General features: G+C 36.4%; 1 protein-coding gene across 3 annotated transcripts in view; it reads right to left on the bottom strand.

The window, feature by feature from the left end:
* Positions 1-14828, bottom strand: part of PALS1 (protein associated with LIN7 1, MAGUK p55 family member) — a 104484-nt gene that overhangs the window by 38828 nt on the left and 50828 nt on the right. For all 3 annotated transcript variants that reach the window (XM_082647467.1, XM_082647466.1, XM_082647468.1), the window contains one exon: positions 14586-14794. In XM_082647467.1, the coding sequence (XP_082503593.1) occupies positions 14586-14794 (209 nt within the window). The remainder of the gene's footprint in view (positions 1-14585; positions 14795-14828) is intronic.

A 14828-nucleotide genomic window follows, 5' to 3' on the forward strand; every position in this document is an offset into this window, starting at 1 on the left:
CAAAGGAGAAGCCACAATGAGACAGCAGGAGGGGCGCAATCACAATAAAATCAAATCCCATAACTGCTGGGTGGGTGACTCACAAACTGGAGAACACTTATACCACACAACTCCACCCACGAGAGTAAAGGTTCTGAGCCCCACGTCAGGCTTCCCAACCTTGGGGTACAGCAAAGGGAGGAGGAATTCCTAGAGAATCAGACTTTGAAGGCTAGCAGGATTTGATTGCAGGACTTCCACAGGACTGGGGGAAACAGACACTCTACTCTTGGAGGGCACACACAAAGTAGTGTGCCCACTGGGATCCAGGGGAAGGAGCAGTGACACCATAAGAGACTGAACCAGACCTACCTGCTAGTGTTGGAGGGTCTCCTGCAGAAGCAGGGGGTGGCTGTGGCTCACTGTGAGGACAAGGACACTGGCAGCAGAAGGTCTGGGAAGTACTCCCTGGCGTGAGCCCTCCCAGAGTCTGCCATTAGCCACACCAAAGAGCCAGGTAGTCTCCAGTGTTGGGTTGCCTCAGGCCAAACAACCAACAGGGAGGGAACCCAGCCTCACCCATCAGCAGACAAGCAGATTAAAATTTTACTGAGCTCTGCACACCAGAGCAACACCCAGCTCTACCCACCACTAGTCCCTCCCATCAGAAAACTTGCACAAGCCTCTTAGACAGCCTCATCCAGCAGAGGGCAGACAGCAGAAGCAAGAAGAACTACAATCCTGCAGCCTGTGGAACAAAAACCACATTCACGGAAAGACAAGATGAAAAAGGCAGAGGGCTATGTACCAGATGAAGGAACAAGAGAAAACCGCAGAAAAACAACTAAATGAAGTGGAGATAGGTAAACTTCCGGAAAAAGAATTCAGAATAATGACAGTGAATATGATCCAGGACCTCAGAAAAAGAATGGAGGCAAAGATTGAGAAGATGCAAGAAATGTTTAACAAAGACCTAGAAGAATTAAAGAACAAACAAACAGAGATGAACAATACAATAAGTGAAATGAAAAATAAGCTAGAAGGAATCAATAGCAGAATAATGGAGGCAGAAAAATGGACAAATGACCTGGAAGACAGAATGGTGGAATTCGTTGCCACAGAACAGAATAAAGAAAAAAGACTGAAAAGAAATGAAGACAGTCTAAGAGACCTCTGGGACAACATTAAACACACCAACATTCGCATTATAGGGGTCCCAGAAGGAGAAGAGAGAGAGAAAGGACCCGAGAAAATATTGGAAGAGATTATAGTCGAAAACTTCCCTAACATGGGAAAAGAAATAGCCACTCTCCGGAAGCGTAGAGAGTCCCAAGCAGGATAAACCCAAGGAGAAACATGCCGAGACACATTGTAATCAAATTGACAAAAATTGAAGACCAAGAAAAATTATTGAAAGCAGCAAGGGAAAAACGACAAGTAACATACAATGGAACTCCCATAATGTTAACAGCTGATTTCTCAGCAGAAACTCTATAAGCCAGAACAGAGTGGGATGATACATTTAAAGTGATGAAAGGGAAGAACCTACAACGAAGATTACTATACCCAGCAAGGATCTCATTCAGATTCAACGGAGAAATCAAAAGCTTTACAGACAAGCAAAAGCTAAGAGAATTCAGCACCACCAAACCAGCTCTACAACAAATGCTAAAGGAACTTCTCTAAGCAGGAAACACAAGAGAAGAAAAGGACCTACAGAAACAAACCCATATCAATTAAGAAAATAGTAACAGGAACATACATATTCATAATTACCTTAAACGTGAACAGATTAAATGCTCCAACCAAAAGACACAGGCTCGCTGAATGGATACAAAAACAAGACCCATCTATATGCTGTCTACAAGAGACCCACTTCAGACCTAGGGACACATACGGACTGAAAGTGAGGGGATGGAAAAAGATATTCCATGCAAATGGAAATCAAAAGAAAGCTGGAGTAGCAATACTCATATCAGATAAAATAGACTTTAAAATAAAGAATGTTACAAGAGACAAGGAAGCACACTACATTATGATCAATGGATCAATCCAAGAAGAAGATATAACAATTATAAATATATATGCACCCAACATAGGGGCACATCAATACATAAGGCAACTGCTGACAGCTATAAAAGAGGAAATCAACAATAACACAATAATAGTGGGGAACGTTAACATCTCACTTACACCAATGGATAGATCAGCCAAATAGAAAATTAATAAGGAAACACAAGCTTTAAATGACACAACAGGCCAGACAGATTTAACTGACATTTGTAGGACATTCCATCCAAAAACAGCAGATTACACTTTCTTCTCAAGTGCACACAGAACATTCTCCAGGATAGATAACATCTTGGGTCACAAATCAAGCCTCAGTAAATTTAAGAAAACTGAAATCATATCAAGCATCTTTTCTGACCACAATGCTATGAGATTACAAATCAATTACAGGGAAAAAAAACACAAAAAAAACACAAACACATGGAGGCTAAACAATACGTTAGTAAATAACCAAGAGATCACTGAAGAAATCAAAGAGGAAATCAAAAATACCTAGAAACAAATGACAAAGAAAACATGATGATCCAAAAGCTATGGGATGCAGCAAAAGCAGTTCTAAGAGGGAAGTTTATAGCAATACAATCCTACCTCAAGAAGAAGAAAAATCTCAAATAAGCAATCTAACCTTACACCTACAGGAACTAGAGAAAGAAGAACAAACAAAACCCAAAGTTAGTAGAAGGAAAGAAGTCATAAAGATCAGAGCAGAAGTAAATGAAATAGAAACAAAGAAAACAATAGCAAAGAACAATAAAACTAAAAGCTGGTTCTCTGAGAAGATAAACAAAATTGATAAACCATTAGCCAGACTCATCAAGAAAAAGAGGGAGAGGACTCAAATCAATAAAATTAGAAATGAAAAAGGAGAAGTTACAACAGACACCGCAGAAATACAAAACATCATGAGAGACTACTACAAGTAACTCTATGCCAATAAAATGGACAACCTGGAAAAAATGGAAAAATTCTTAGAAAGGTATAAGCTTCCAAGATTGAACCAGGAAGTAATAGAAAATATGAACAGACCAATCACAAGTAATGAAATTGAAACTGTGATTACAAATCTTCCAACAAACAAAGGTCCAGGACCAGATGGCTTCGCAGGTGAATTCTATCAAACATTTAGAGAAGAGCTAACACCCATCCTTCTCAAACTCTTCAAAAAAATGCAGAGGAAGGAACATTTCCAAACTCATTCTATAAGGCCACCATCACCCTGATACCAAAACCAGACAAAGATACTACAAAAAAAGAAAATCACAAACCAATATCACTGATGAATACAGAAGGAAAAATCCTCAACAAAATACTAGCAAACGGAATCCAACAACACATTAAAAGGATCATACACCACGATCAAGTGGGATTTATCGCAGGGATGCAAGGATTCTTCAATATACGCAAATCAATGTGATACACCATATTAACAAACTGAAGAAGAAAAACTATATGATCATCTCAATGGATGCAGAAAAAGCTTTTGACAAAATTCAACAACCATTTATGATACAAACTCTCCAGAAAGTGTCCATAGAGGGAACCTACCTCAACATAATAAAGGCCATATACAACAAACCCACAGCAAACATCATTCTCAATGGTGAAAAACTGAAAGCATTTCCTCTAAGATCAGGAACAAGACAAGGATGTCCACTCTCGCCACTATTATTCAACATAGTTTTGGAAGTCCCAGCCATGGCAATCAGAGAAGAAAAAGAAATAAAAGGAATACAAATTGGAAAAGAAGAAGTAAAACTGTCACTGTTTGCAGATGACATGATACTATACATAGAGAATCCTAAAGATGCCTCCAGAAAACTTCTTGAGCTAATCAATGAATTTGGTAAAGTTGCAGGATACAAAATTAATGCACAGAAATCTCTTGCATTCCTATACACTAATGATGAAAACTCTGAAAGAGAAATTAAGGAAACACTCCCATTTACCACTGCAACAAAAAGAATACAATACCTAGGAATAAACCTACCTAGGGAGACAAAAGACCTGTATGCAGAAAACTATAAGACACTGATGAAAGAAATTAAAGATGATACAAACAGATGGAGAGATATGCTATGTTCTTGGAAGAATCAATATTGTGAAAATGACTATACTACCCAAAGCAATCTATAGATTCAATGCAATCCCTATCAAATTACCAATGGCATTTTTTACAGAACTAGAACCAAAAATCCTAAAATTTGTATGGAGACACAAAAGACCCCGAATAGCCAAAGCTGTTTGAGGGAAAAAAACGGAGCTGGAGGAATCAGTCTCCCTGACCTCAGACTATACTACAAAGCTACAGTAATCAAGACAATATGGTACTGGCACAAGAACAGCAATACAGATCAATGGAACAGGATAGGAAGCCCAGAGATAAGCTCACACACCTATGGCCAACTAATCTATGACAAAGGAGGCAAGGATATACAGTGGAGAAAAGACAGTCTCTTCAATAAGTAGTGCTGGGAAAACTGGACAGCTACATATAAAATAATGAAATTAGAACGCTCTCTAACACCATATACAAAAATAAAGTCGAAATGGGTTAGAGACCTAATTGTAAGACTGGACACTATAAAAACTCTTAGAGGAAAACAAAGGAAGAACACTCTTTGACATAAATCACAGCAAGATCTTTTTTGACCCACCTCCTAGAGTAATGTAAATAAAAACAAAAATAAACAAATGGGACCTAATGAAACTTAAAAGCTTTTGCACAGCAAAGGAAACTATAAACAAGACGAAAAGACAACCCTCAGAATGGGAGAAAATATTTGCAAACCAATCAACAGACAAAGGATTAATCTCCAAAATATATAAACAGCTCATGCAGCTTGATATTAAAAAATCAAACAACCCAATCCAAAAATGGGCAGAAGACCTAAACAGACATTTCTCCAAAGAAGACATACAGATGGCCAAGAAGCACATGAAAAGTTGCTCAACATCACTAATTATTAGAGAAATGCAAATCAAAACTACAATGAGGTATCACCTCACACCAGTTAGAATGGGCATCATCAGAAAATCTACAAACAACAAATGGTGGAGAGGGTGTGGAGAAAAGGGAACCCTCCTGCACTGTTGGTGGGAATGTAAATTGATATAGCCACTATGGAGAACAGTATGGAGGTTCCTTAAAAACCTAAAAATAGAACTACCATATGACCCAGCAATCCCACTACTGGACATATACCCTGAGAAAACCATAATTCAAAAAGACACATGCACCCCAATGTTCAATGCAGCAGTATTTACAATAGCCAGGTCATGGAAGCAACCTAAATGCCCATCGACAGACGAATGGATAAAGAAGATGTGGTACATATACAGAATGGAATATTACTCAGCCATAAAAAGGAACAGAATTTGGTCATTTTTAGAGACACGGATGGATCTACAGACTGTCATACAGAGTGAAATAAATCAGAAAGAGAAAAACAAATATCGTATATTAACGCATATATATGGAACCTAGAAAAATGGTACAGATGAACTGGTTTGCAGGGCAGAAATTGAGACACAGATGTAGAGAACAAACATATGGACACCAAGGGGGGAAAGTGGTGGTGGGCTGTGTGTGTGTGATGAATTGGGAGATTGGGATTGACATATATACGCTAATATGCATAAAATGGATAGCTAATAAGAACCTGCTGCTTAAAAAAATAAATAAAATAAAAATTCAAAAAAAAAATTGTAAAAACTACTTGTAAGAAAGAAAAGCACTAAAGAGAATTATAACTTTAAAAAAGTATTTTTTTCTCACAGTTTTCAATCTTGTTACCTGATTGACAATAGCATTTTTATTTATGCCTATGAATGAGGTATTTCCTTCTTGAAAATTTCTGCAAACATACTATGTAAAAGAGACTAATAATGATTATATAAGGGAAGAACTGTTCTAACAGTTATGTTGCTATTTTATAGTGTTTTAATCATATGTTTATGTAACTACATTTTAAATCAGAGATGACATTTTAAAGAGTTACAGACTAACATATAAATTTATATTGGAGTAATGAAACAACCACCATACTACAGTGAATCACATTAAAAAATTTACCCGAGTCAAGCAATTCTTGCACTCCTAGGATAAACTCCACTTGATTATGAAGAATTTTTTTTAGTCTTTGTTTCCTCACCTGTAAATTGGCGCCTACAATGTAAGGTTCTTAAAAGATTGAGATAATCCACATAAACTGCTTAGCACACTACCTAGCACATAGTAAATTATTACCTTAATATATTTCTAGATGTGAGTTACTCACATTTTAAGATTTCTATATTAACGTTCATAAACTGGATTAGAGACTTGGTGAGCATAGTCATATACACTGGTTACAGAACTACTGTTTTTAGTATCTATACTATTCTAGCACAATGAGCTGGGAAATAGTCAACATTTATACATGAAAACTGTTTATTTAACGTAAGACTCATATGTCCCTTAATGTTTTGATAGAGCTTGTAAAATTATCTGGGCCTGGTAGTTTATTTTAGGGGTGGATTTCCAACTTTCAATTTTATCTATAGTTACTACTTTTTTTGGTTACCTTTTCTTAAGTCACTTTTGGCAATTTACATTTTCTTACAAAAGCCACCCACCTGACAGCACTTTCACATTTAGTGACATAAAGTTGCAATTATAATTTTTTACTCTCCTGTGTTTGCATCTATGCTTCTTTTTTCTTTCCTAATGTTATTAGTATTTTTCCTTCATCTAACTGGTCAAAGGTTTCTCTATTTTCTTGTACTTGTCAAAAAACCAGCTTTTGATGTTAAATCTATTGTTCTTTCCATTTAAATAATTTAATTCCTTTTTTCTGCTTTAGTTTATTTCCCTTTTCAATTTCTAATCACTTGAGCTGTATGTTCAGTCGAATTATTTTCCATCTTTTTTTCTACCATAAATATTTAAAGGTACAAATTTGCTCTGTGGACTAGTTTTCCTCAAAGATTATACTATATATGTTTTCACTATTAATACCTCTGATTTTCTTCCTTTCTGTGCTTCGTAACTCAAGTACCAAAAAGAGCACTTTGCAGCAATGCAGATTAACAAAGCCAAAATTATCATCATCAATGAAAACATATAGAAGTAAATTAATATATAGTATAATTTTTTAATAAAACTAACTCATGATTGGGACTTCCCTGGTGGCGCAGTGGTTAAGAATCTGCCTGCCGGTGTGGGGGACACAGGTTCAATCCCTGGTCTAGGAAGATCCCACATGCCGCGAAGCAACTAAGCCTGTGCACCACAACAACTGAGCCTGTACTCTAGAGTCCGCGGAGCCACAACTGCTGAGCCCGGTGCTAAAACTACTGAAACTCACGCGCCTAAAGCCCGTGCTCCACAACAAGAGAAGCCACCTCAGTGAGAAGCCCGTGCACCGCAACAAAGAGTAGCCCCCTCTTGCCGCATCTAGAGAAAGCCTGTGCACAGCAGCAAAGAGCCAACGCAGCCAAAATTAAATTAATTAATTTTAAAAAAAGTAACTCATGATTAGAACAGGAATCTAGTAATTCTCTAATACCTCTTATGGTTATTTTAAATAATTTTTAAAGTAATTCCCCTACCAAACCTAAGAGATGATAATTTTGGGATTAACTAATTTGACCACAAGTAGATCATAGCAATGACAGCATCAAAATTAGCCTGTCCTCTGGTTTTGGTACCTAGAAAAACATGTTTCTAAATGTAAAGTTCTATATGTATAAACAGGGGGGCATAGCAATTATTATCTTTTGCAAGAATTCAATTAAAGTCTTACTAATGGTCGAGTGCAGTAATCCAAAACTGTGAATAATTAAATGCTGATTTTTAAAATAGGGTACTTTTCTTTTTTAAATATATCATATCCCAGTTAATTTAAAATGAAATTTATAGTCCCTAAGAAAGTAATCCTGAGAGAGAAAGAAGATTTTGGATTAGAAATGCACTTTGAACAAAATGTACAAAGTCAACTCAATAATTTTGTGTATAGACACTTTTTTCCTATCTTTACCTTTTTATTTATTTATTTATTTTGGCTGCACTGCACGGCTTGCAGGATCTTAGTTCCCCGACCAGGGATTGAACTTGGGGCCATGGCAGTAAAAGTGCCAAGTCCTAACCACTGGACTGCAGGGGAATTCCCTCCTATTTTTACTTTTAAATCAGTTCCTAGCACCTCTCAGATAGTCCCTTCTAAAGAAATTTCAACTCCTGTTAAGTGTTTATTTCCTTCCCCTATTAATCCAGTTGTTGCCTATTTTAGTGTCAACATACAACATGAGCTACTTCTACAAAGGCCTAAGGAATTAAAAGGCTATTCTTACATCATACTGGCTCCTTTCCATTAGGCTATAAAAATGCTCTAATCTCTTATCTTTAAAAAAAAAAGTTCTCTCTTGATCTTGTACTCTTCTCTAGCTAAAATACCTTCTCTATTTTCCTTCAGAGCATTTTAAACTAATTTTTTTAAATTACAGAAATGGTATATGTTAAATGTGAAAAATCAGAAAATAGATAATCCAAAAGAAGGAAATAAAACTCACCATAATCCCCAAACCTAGAGAGAATCATTTGGTATATATCCTCCTATATTCTTATACTTGTTTTTACCAAAATATTCACCAAGAGATATACATCTGACAGGAGGATTTGTAACTAGAGTACATTAAGAACTCTTACAACTCAATAAAATTTAAATATGATTTTTAAAATGGGAAAAAGATCAAAATATTTTCCAAAAGAAGATAGGGAAACAGCTTATGAAAAAATGCTCAACATATGGAAATGCAAACTAAAACAAGATACTGTTACACATCTGCTAGAATAATAAAATGGAAATAACCTAAATATCCACCAATAGGAAAGTGGTTAAACAAACTGTAGGATATGCATACGATGGAATACTACTCAACAAGAAGTTCAAACTACTAAATACATGCAACACACTGATGAATCTGAAAAACATTATACTAAACAAAACAAGTCAGATATAAAAGACTACATATTATTTTATTCCATTTATATGAAATTTCCAGAAAAGGCAAATCTGTAAAAACAGAAAACAGATCACTGGCTGCCCAGGGTCTGGGGAGTGGGAAGTGGTTACTGTCTACAAAAGAAATTAAGGGAGCTTTATGCATTCACGGATGTTTCTATAACTTGATTGTGGTGGTAGATTACACAGGTGTATACATGTGCCAAAAATATTGAACTATATAATAAAGCATACCAATTTTAAGTGTATGTAAATTATATCTCAATAAAGTTGGTTATCAAAAACAATACACCCATAACCTCATAACCATGAGAAAATCTTTGTGTATATCCTTTACTTCTTACTTTTACCAGAATGAGATCATGCTAGTCATACTGTTTTATAACAATATAACTATTTCAATTTGATACTAATTATTTTTTTAATTAATTAATTTGTTTATTTTTTACTGCGTTGGGTCTTCATTGCTGCACGCGGGCTTTCTCTAGTTGCAGTGAGCGGGGGCTACTCTTCGTTGCAGTGAGCAGGCTTCTCATTGCGGTGGCCTCTCTTGTTGCAGAGCGCAGGCTCCAGGTGCGTGGGCTCCAGCAGTTGTGGCACACAGGCTCCAGAGCGCAGGCTCAGTAGTTGTGGCGCATGGGCTTAGCTGCTCCGTGGCATGTGCGATCTTCCCAGACCAGGGCTCAAACCCGTGTCTCCTGCATTGGCAGGCGGATTCTTAACCACCGCACCACAGGGAAGCCCTAATTTCCTACTGAAATATTTCTTCACTTCATGTCCAATGGCTGTTCAAAATCTTACATCTGGACAATTACACTAGCCTCCATACTCTAAGCCGGACTCCATTCTTGATCTCACACATCTCCCACAATGTTATCAGAATAATACTTTAAACTGGAAGCCTGTTTATATCAAACTCTTGTTTAAAATCCTTCGGTAGCTCTGCAATCACTTATAAATTTCTTGCTTTGAACTCTCCTTTAGTGGCTTTTGTGTATTAAATTTGAGAAACACATCAACATCTAAACAAGAAAATTACCTATATATCCACCACCCAGAGATAGCCTTGTTAATAATTTATTATTTCTCTCAATATCTCTTTACCTGCATTTTCAAATAGGATATCTGTGTGTATACACATTTTATCTATACTTTAATAGGCTTCATGTTGACTACCAAATGAATCAAGGTTTTAGTTTTTCAAAGTAACTAATTAAACTTATTCACATTTTCCCTGTTCCCCTACAACATTATATTTCATGACTTTTTCTTGTTTTACTGCACTAGCTAGTACCTCCAGAAAAATGTTGAATTCTAGTGGTGAGAGTCTGTAGATTCCTTTTATTATTCCAGGCTTAAAAAGCAACATGCTGGGGGCTTCCCTGGTGGCACAGTGGTTAAAAATCTGCCTGCCAATGCAGGGAACACGTGTTCGAGCCCTGGTCTGGGAAGATCCCACATGCCATGGAGCAACTAAGCCCGTGCACCACAACTACTGAGCCTGTGCTCTAGAGCCCGAGGCCACAACTACTGAGCCCGCGTGCCACAACTAATGAAGCCCACGCGCCTAGAGCCTGTGCTCCACAACAAGAGAAGCCACCGCAATGAGAAGCCCGTGCACCGCAATGAAGAGCAGCCCCTGCTCACTGCCACTAGAGAAAGCCCGCGCGCAGCAACAAAGATCCAATGCAGACAAAAATTAAAAAAAAAAAAAGCAACATGTTGGGTGTTTCATCATTAGGTAAGATGCTCCCTATTAGTTTCTGATATTGTTCTTTATCAAGTTAACAAAATGTACCTGGTTTTCTAAGAATTCTCATTATCAAGGAAAAGGTATTAAATTTTTTTCAGATGTCTTTTCTGCATCAAGTTGATCATATCTCCTTTCATCTATTCATGTAATTTAATTATTTTAAAATGTTTACCAATGTGGATCCATCGTAAGAAAATTTAAACTTATTAATATGGCTTATCTGGCCTTCAGGATCTGGACTCTATCTTGAAAATCATATCCTACTCCTTACTCATTGTGCAATAAATATGCCATGCTCTCTCAGTCACTACTATCTTTGAACCTTTGCCAGTGGAAAGGCTTTTCTTCTTTCTTGGGCTTTCAGGTAAATTCCCAACTGTCCTTGAAGACTTAGCATATTAAATTTTCTGTTTCTTCCTTCCTCCCAAATCTCCTCCTCTGCCATGTCTGCCTCTCCCCAACCCCTACTGAAGTAGGCACATCTCTCATTACGCTCTTGGTACCTTTTTCATACTGCCACCATAGTACTTCTCATTAGATTGTGATTGTTAACTCATTTTTCTTCCACAGTGAGAGTCTAACTCAATTTTCACTGGTTGATGTGCATCTGGGCTCCTTCCAGCTTCTAATGATTATCTGGCTGCTATGAACGTTTATGCTTAAGCCTTTGTGTGGATATGTTTTCATCTCTCTCAGGTACACACCCAGACATAAAAATGCTGGGTCACAGATATAGGTACTTTAGCTTTAGCAGACATTTCCAAACATTTTCCAAAGTGGCGGTACCAATTTATACTCCACCAGTAACATTATCAGAGTTTCAGTTCCTCCATAAGTTCATTAAGATTTAACATTGCCAGTCTTTCAAAAATTTTTTTAGTCATTTTGGTGTCTATGCGGTAGTCTCTCATTTTGTTTTAATTTGCATTTCTCTATTAGCTAATGATGCTGGACTTTTCATACTTACTGGCTGTTGGGGTTTCCTCTTTTTGTGAAGTGTCTGTTCAAGTCCTTTGCCCATTAAAAAAAAACTAAGTAGTCTCTTTCTTGTTAATTCGCGACAGTTCTTTTGGATGCAAGTTTTTGTTATATATATATTTATACACGTATATACCTCAATATCTCAAAATCAAATAATCAAATACCATTTTGTAGTTTGTTGGCTTGCATTTTTACTGGATAAGCAAAAGTTCATTTAACAAAACCCCGGTTCTCAAACTTTTCTTGATAAAAGCACTTTAAAAATGATCAAAAAACTTGTTTTACATTTATTAATGAGTATCCTGGATTGTCAAAGATATAATCTGGATCTCAGTATCTGAAGTTTTCAGAAGCTGTATTATCTATTATATGATATTTAATGTTTAACTGATATTTTAAGCTATAAAAACAAAGAACACTTCCTAATGTGTTAAGACATTCTTTCATCAAATTCTTGAGTTTTTTTTACTTACTTGGATTAAATTTCCATTTAAAAATGATATACTAACTGAAACATGAAGTAATTTCTTCCTTTAAATACTGTATATGAAAAAAGCTGGAATGATGAATGCTAAAAAGCAAAAAATTAGGCAATGGGCATATGAGTAGCCTAGTTAGTCTCATCCCAGTCACAAAACCTCACCTGGCCTCAAAATTCAGAAACATAAAACAGAAGGGTTGAATAAGGTGATTGTTAAGCTTTTCCAGCTGTAAAATAAAAGCAATGAGTCCATTTAACCTTCAGAATTTTGTTATCAGATTTAACACTCTTCTTTGATGAATTCCAAGTACATCCTTTTCTCACATGTTATGCACTGTCAAGTCAGGGCTGCCACACAGTTGTGCATGCACAACTCCAGGGGAAGTCATTCACTTTGTAGCACAACCGTATGTTGTTGCCCCAACTAGGTTAGTCATTTTGCACTCATTTTAAGACCAGTCTCAGCCCAATGTCACTAATCACCTACTATCCCACCACCACCAAAGCAATACAATTCTCAAGTATTACTGAAGGCTGTGAAAGCAAACTTTGAGAAAATCTCCTTGATATAGAATCAATACTTTTACAATTGTGAACCATGTACATGTTAACTATGCTAAATCTAATATTGAAAATTGAGTTTTTAAAGTCCTTTTTAACCATTTCTTTCTCTCTCAAAGCATTATTCTTTAAGCCACTTCTAGTTCTTTGCCTCTCAACTCCTAAAACCCTTTAAAGCTACGTTGCCTCCTTTTTTTTTTCCTTTCCTTCCAGCCTTTCTGTTGTGTCACTTTTTTCCAATGGAGCAATTTAAATCTCTCTTGCTTATATCATTCTCTTTTCTACCTACTGTTCTTAACAAAACAAAGCCCCAGTACCTAGCTGGACAAACCTTCCTCCTAAATGGGAAGAGAAGGATTACAATTATCTATTATGTATTCCTCCCAACCCTACACAATAAAAGTTATACTGTATTTGTGAATAAATAAGATCAAAGTACTGTCAGCTATTTCAATCTCTATAAGGAATTTTCAGGAAACCCATTTAAACTATAAGTAAAACTACAGGGATAATTTATTAATGAAAAATTCTGCATATTTAATTTCAATAATAAAAAATGAGCACAAAGAATAGGTCTCAACTAGGTCTTTTAACTAGCAGATGGGAAATTTCCCCTCTAGGAACAGGTCCCTAGGTCACACTCCTATCCTGAGCAACATGAGACTTCTCTCTGCCACTCTTGCACATAGGACCTTCGCTCACTGTAAGCATCTAAATGAAGAAAATACATTCTGTGCTAATTCAAAAAGTGCCTCCTAACCTATTTTACGTGTCTGTAGCTCTGGAAGTCCTACCCTTCCCTCGGCCCATTTTCTGTTTTGTGTCTGGGTTCAGTGAAATAGATTTACCTGATGGGCTTCCAGAATTATTCATTTTAAAATAACTTAAAATCCTGTAATAATGACAGAATGTCCACCCCCCAAAAATAGGAGATGGCTTACTTACATCCTTTTAAAACCTTCAATTTAAAATATGTTTGCAGAGGGACTTCCCTGGTGGTCCAGTGGTTAAGACTCTGTGCTCCCAATGCAGGGGGCCCAGGTTCGATCCCCAGTCAGGGAACTAGATCCTGCATGCCGCAACTAAAGATCCCACACACCACAACTAAAGATGCCACGTGCTGCAACTAAGACCCGGCGCAGCCAAATAAATACTTTTTAAAATAAATAAAATAAAATGTTTGCAAAACACATTAAACACTAAACATCAACAAGCAGCAGACACTAGAACTTAAATATCAGCATGTTAACATGAGAAACTCTCACTGTACATTAAAATTTAATTATTTTGGACCTTCTATACAGTATCTATAGAGGAAAAACTTCAAAATACCTACAAGTAACAAATCTTAGAAGTTACATATTTATGATACCTGATTATCGAATATAATTTAATCTCATCAGTATTAATTTATCTCAGTTTATAATGTATAATGCTTAAAATAAAACTATACTACATTAAAATTTTTCCCCTTTAGTAATTTAGACAAATATTTCTCTTACTATGCAAATATGTAGTTGTATATACAAACCTAATGCTATTCTCTTCATGAAACAGAGCCCTGACTGTGAACTAAGCATATATTTTTTTCAGGATAAAATACACGTAAGCAAATTTTTCCTAACACAATAAATTATTAACATGTGATCAGCAGTAATTCTAACAAACCTTATATTCACACCAGTATTTTCCAAGAACGCTGCCTTACTATCACTATCAATTACTTTGTATATGTCAATGAGACGTTCAGAATACATACCTCTTGTGCAAGGTCTTGCGCATTGGAGATAAGAGGAAATGGAGGACTGGCCTTGTTCATGTGTACTGTGACAGCGTTGTATATCTTAAATGCATTCTGGAAATCTTTATTTTGTACAAGTTGTAAAAGCAGTGAAATATCCTCCTGGCTCTGAGAATCTACCAAAGTATGTTGGATATGTTTAAGTGAAGAAAACAGGTCTTCCACTTCTAGTAGGAGAAGGAAAAGGTATCCAAAAATTAA

This window comes from Grampus griseus (assembly GCF_964374135.1).
Source record: "Grampus griseus genome assembly, chromosome: 2".
Taxonomy (NCBI): Eukaryota; Metazoa; Chordata; class Mammalia; order Artiodactyla; family Delphinidae; genus Grampus; species Grampus griseus.